The 1,553-nt window shown below is 35.1% G+C and overlaps 1 protein-coding gene across 1 annotated transcript in view; it reads left to right on the forward strand.

Annotated features, from left to right (window-relative positions):
- Positions 1–916: 916 nt before the first annotated feature.
- The window catches only part of LOC103583396 (zinc finger protein 420-like), a 2,288-nt gene continuing 1,651 nt past the window's right edge, over positions 917–1,553 (forward strand). The window contains exon 1 of the mRNA XM_008564720.1: positions 917–1,547. Within this exon, the coding sequence (XP_008562942.1) occupies positions 917–1,547 (631 nt within the window). The remainder of the gene's footprint in view (positions 1,548–1,553) is intronic.

The raw sequence follows: 1,553 nt of genomic DNA on the forward strand, positions 1-1,553 counted from the left end.
TAAGTAGCTGAAATCATGTAAATAGCCTGGGAATAAGAGTCTTATTTTTATTCTCTGCACAGCAAGTTAGAACCCTGTTCTGCTCTTGCTTTTTCTTTCCTTTTTTTCCTCTTTGCTGTGCTTGCTGCTGTGTGTCCTGATGACAGGTGATCATCTATTACTCTGTTTACTTCCCTCTGATTCTCCCATAAGCACCTTAACCATTCCCTTCTAGTGGATGAATGTCAAATGCAAATCTGATTATGTCACTTACCTGTCCTTCCAGGACTCTATTATTTACACCTCGTGGTTTGAAAAGTGACAGTATTCACCCCGGGGTGGACACAAGTAATTTTTTTACATACAGAAAGAAAATTTGGAAATGTTTGGTACATGCTTTTAATTTGAAAGTAATTTAAAGTCAACAATGAGGGCATAATGTTTTAGATATTTGACTTTGGTCAAATTGTTTTTATCACATCCCCTAGACATAGTACTGTATGTAGTTCCCTTTATATACTGTGAGTTGTTTGTGCCCTTCTGACTGGACTTTTGCTGTTTACTCCTATACTTTACATGGAAAGGCTAAGCATCTTTGGCATTTCAGTGGAGTTGAAACTGAACACGAAATAGGACTATATTTTCTCATTCTTTGTTATGCCAGTCTATATTGAACTTGGTTCCAAATTAGTTCAACTCACACTTTTTTTTCAGGAAGTATTTATATTTATGTCTTCATACTATATCATAGATTCCTTGGAGGAGTAGAATTTTCTTCATCCTTTTATCTGTAGCAAGAATGATGGTCTATATCTGTAAAGTGGCTTTGTAGTAGTATTTTTTGTAATTAATAATTCATTATAGTTGCAGAATCTTCCTGTTGTGATTTTTCTTCTACCATATGGAATACTGTACGTGTTGTAAGATACATATGTACATGCACCCACAGAATTATGAAGTTCCAGATTTCCATTTTGNCAGCAAGCATCAGAGAATTCACACAGGTGAGAGACCATATGAATGTAAAGAATGTGGAAAAACCTTTAATGAGAAGTCAAACCTCAACGTGCATAAGAGAATTCACACAGGTAAGAAACCATATGAATGTAAAAAATGTAAGAAAGCTTTCAGCCAGAAGTCACACCTCAGCTTACATGACAGATCTCACACAAGTGAGAAACCATATGAATGTAAAGAATGTGGAAACTCTTTCTACTGTAAATCACAACTCAATGTACATCAGAGAATTCACACAGGTAAGAAACCATATGAATGTAAAGAATGTAGAAAAACCTTTCATGAGAAGTCAAACCTCAACAAGCATAAGAGAATTCACACAGGTGAGAAACCATATGAATGTAAAGAATGTGGAAAAACTTTCTACTGTAAATCACAACTCAATGTACATCAGAGAACTCACACAGGTAAGAAACCATATGAATGTAAAGAATGTGGAAAAACCTTTCATGAGAAGTCAAACCTCAACAAGCATAAGAGAATTCACACAGGTGAGAAACCATATGAATGTAAAGAATGTGAAAAAACTTTCTACTCTAAATCAAACCTCAGTGTAC

This window comes from Galeopterus variegatus, unplaced genomic scaffold (genome assembly GCF_000696425.1).
Source record: "Galeopterus variegatus unplaced genomic scaffold, G_variegatus-3.0.2 Scaffold22620, whole genome shotgun sequence".
NCBI classification, from domain to species: domain Eukaryota; kingdom Metazoa; phylum Chordata; class Mammalia; order Dermoptera; family Cynocephalidae; genus Galeopterus; species Galeopterus variegatus.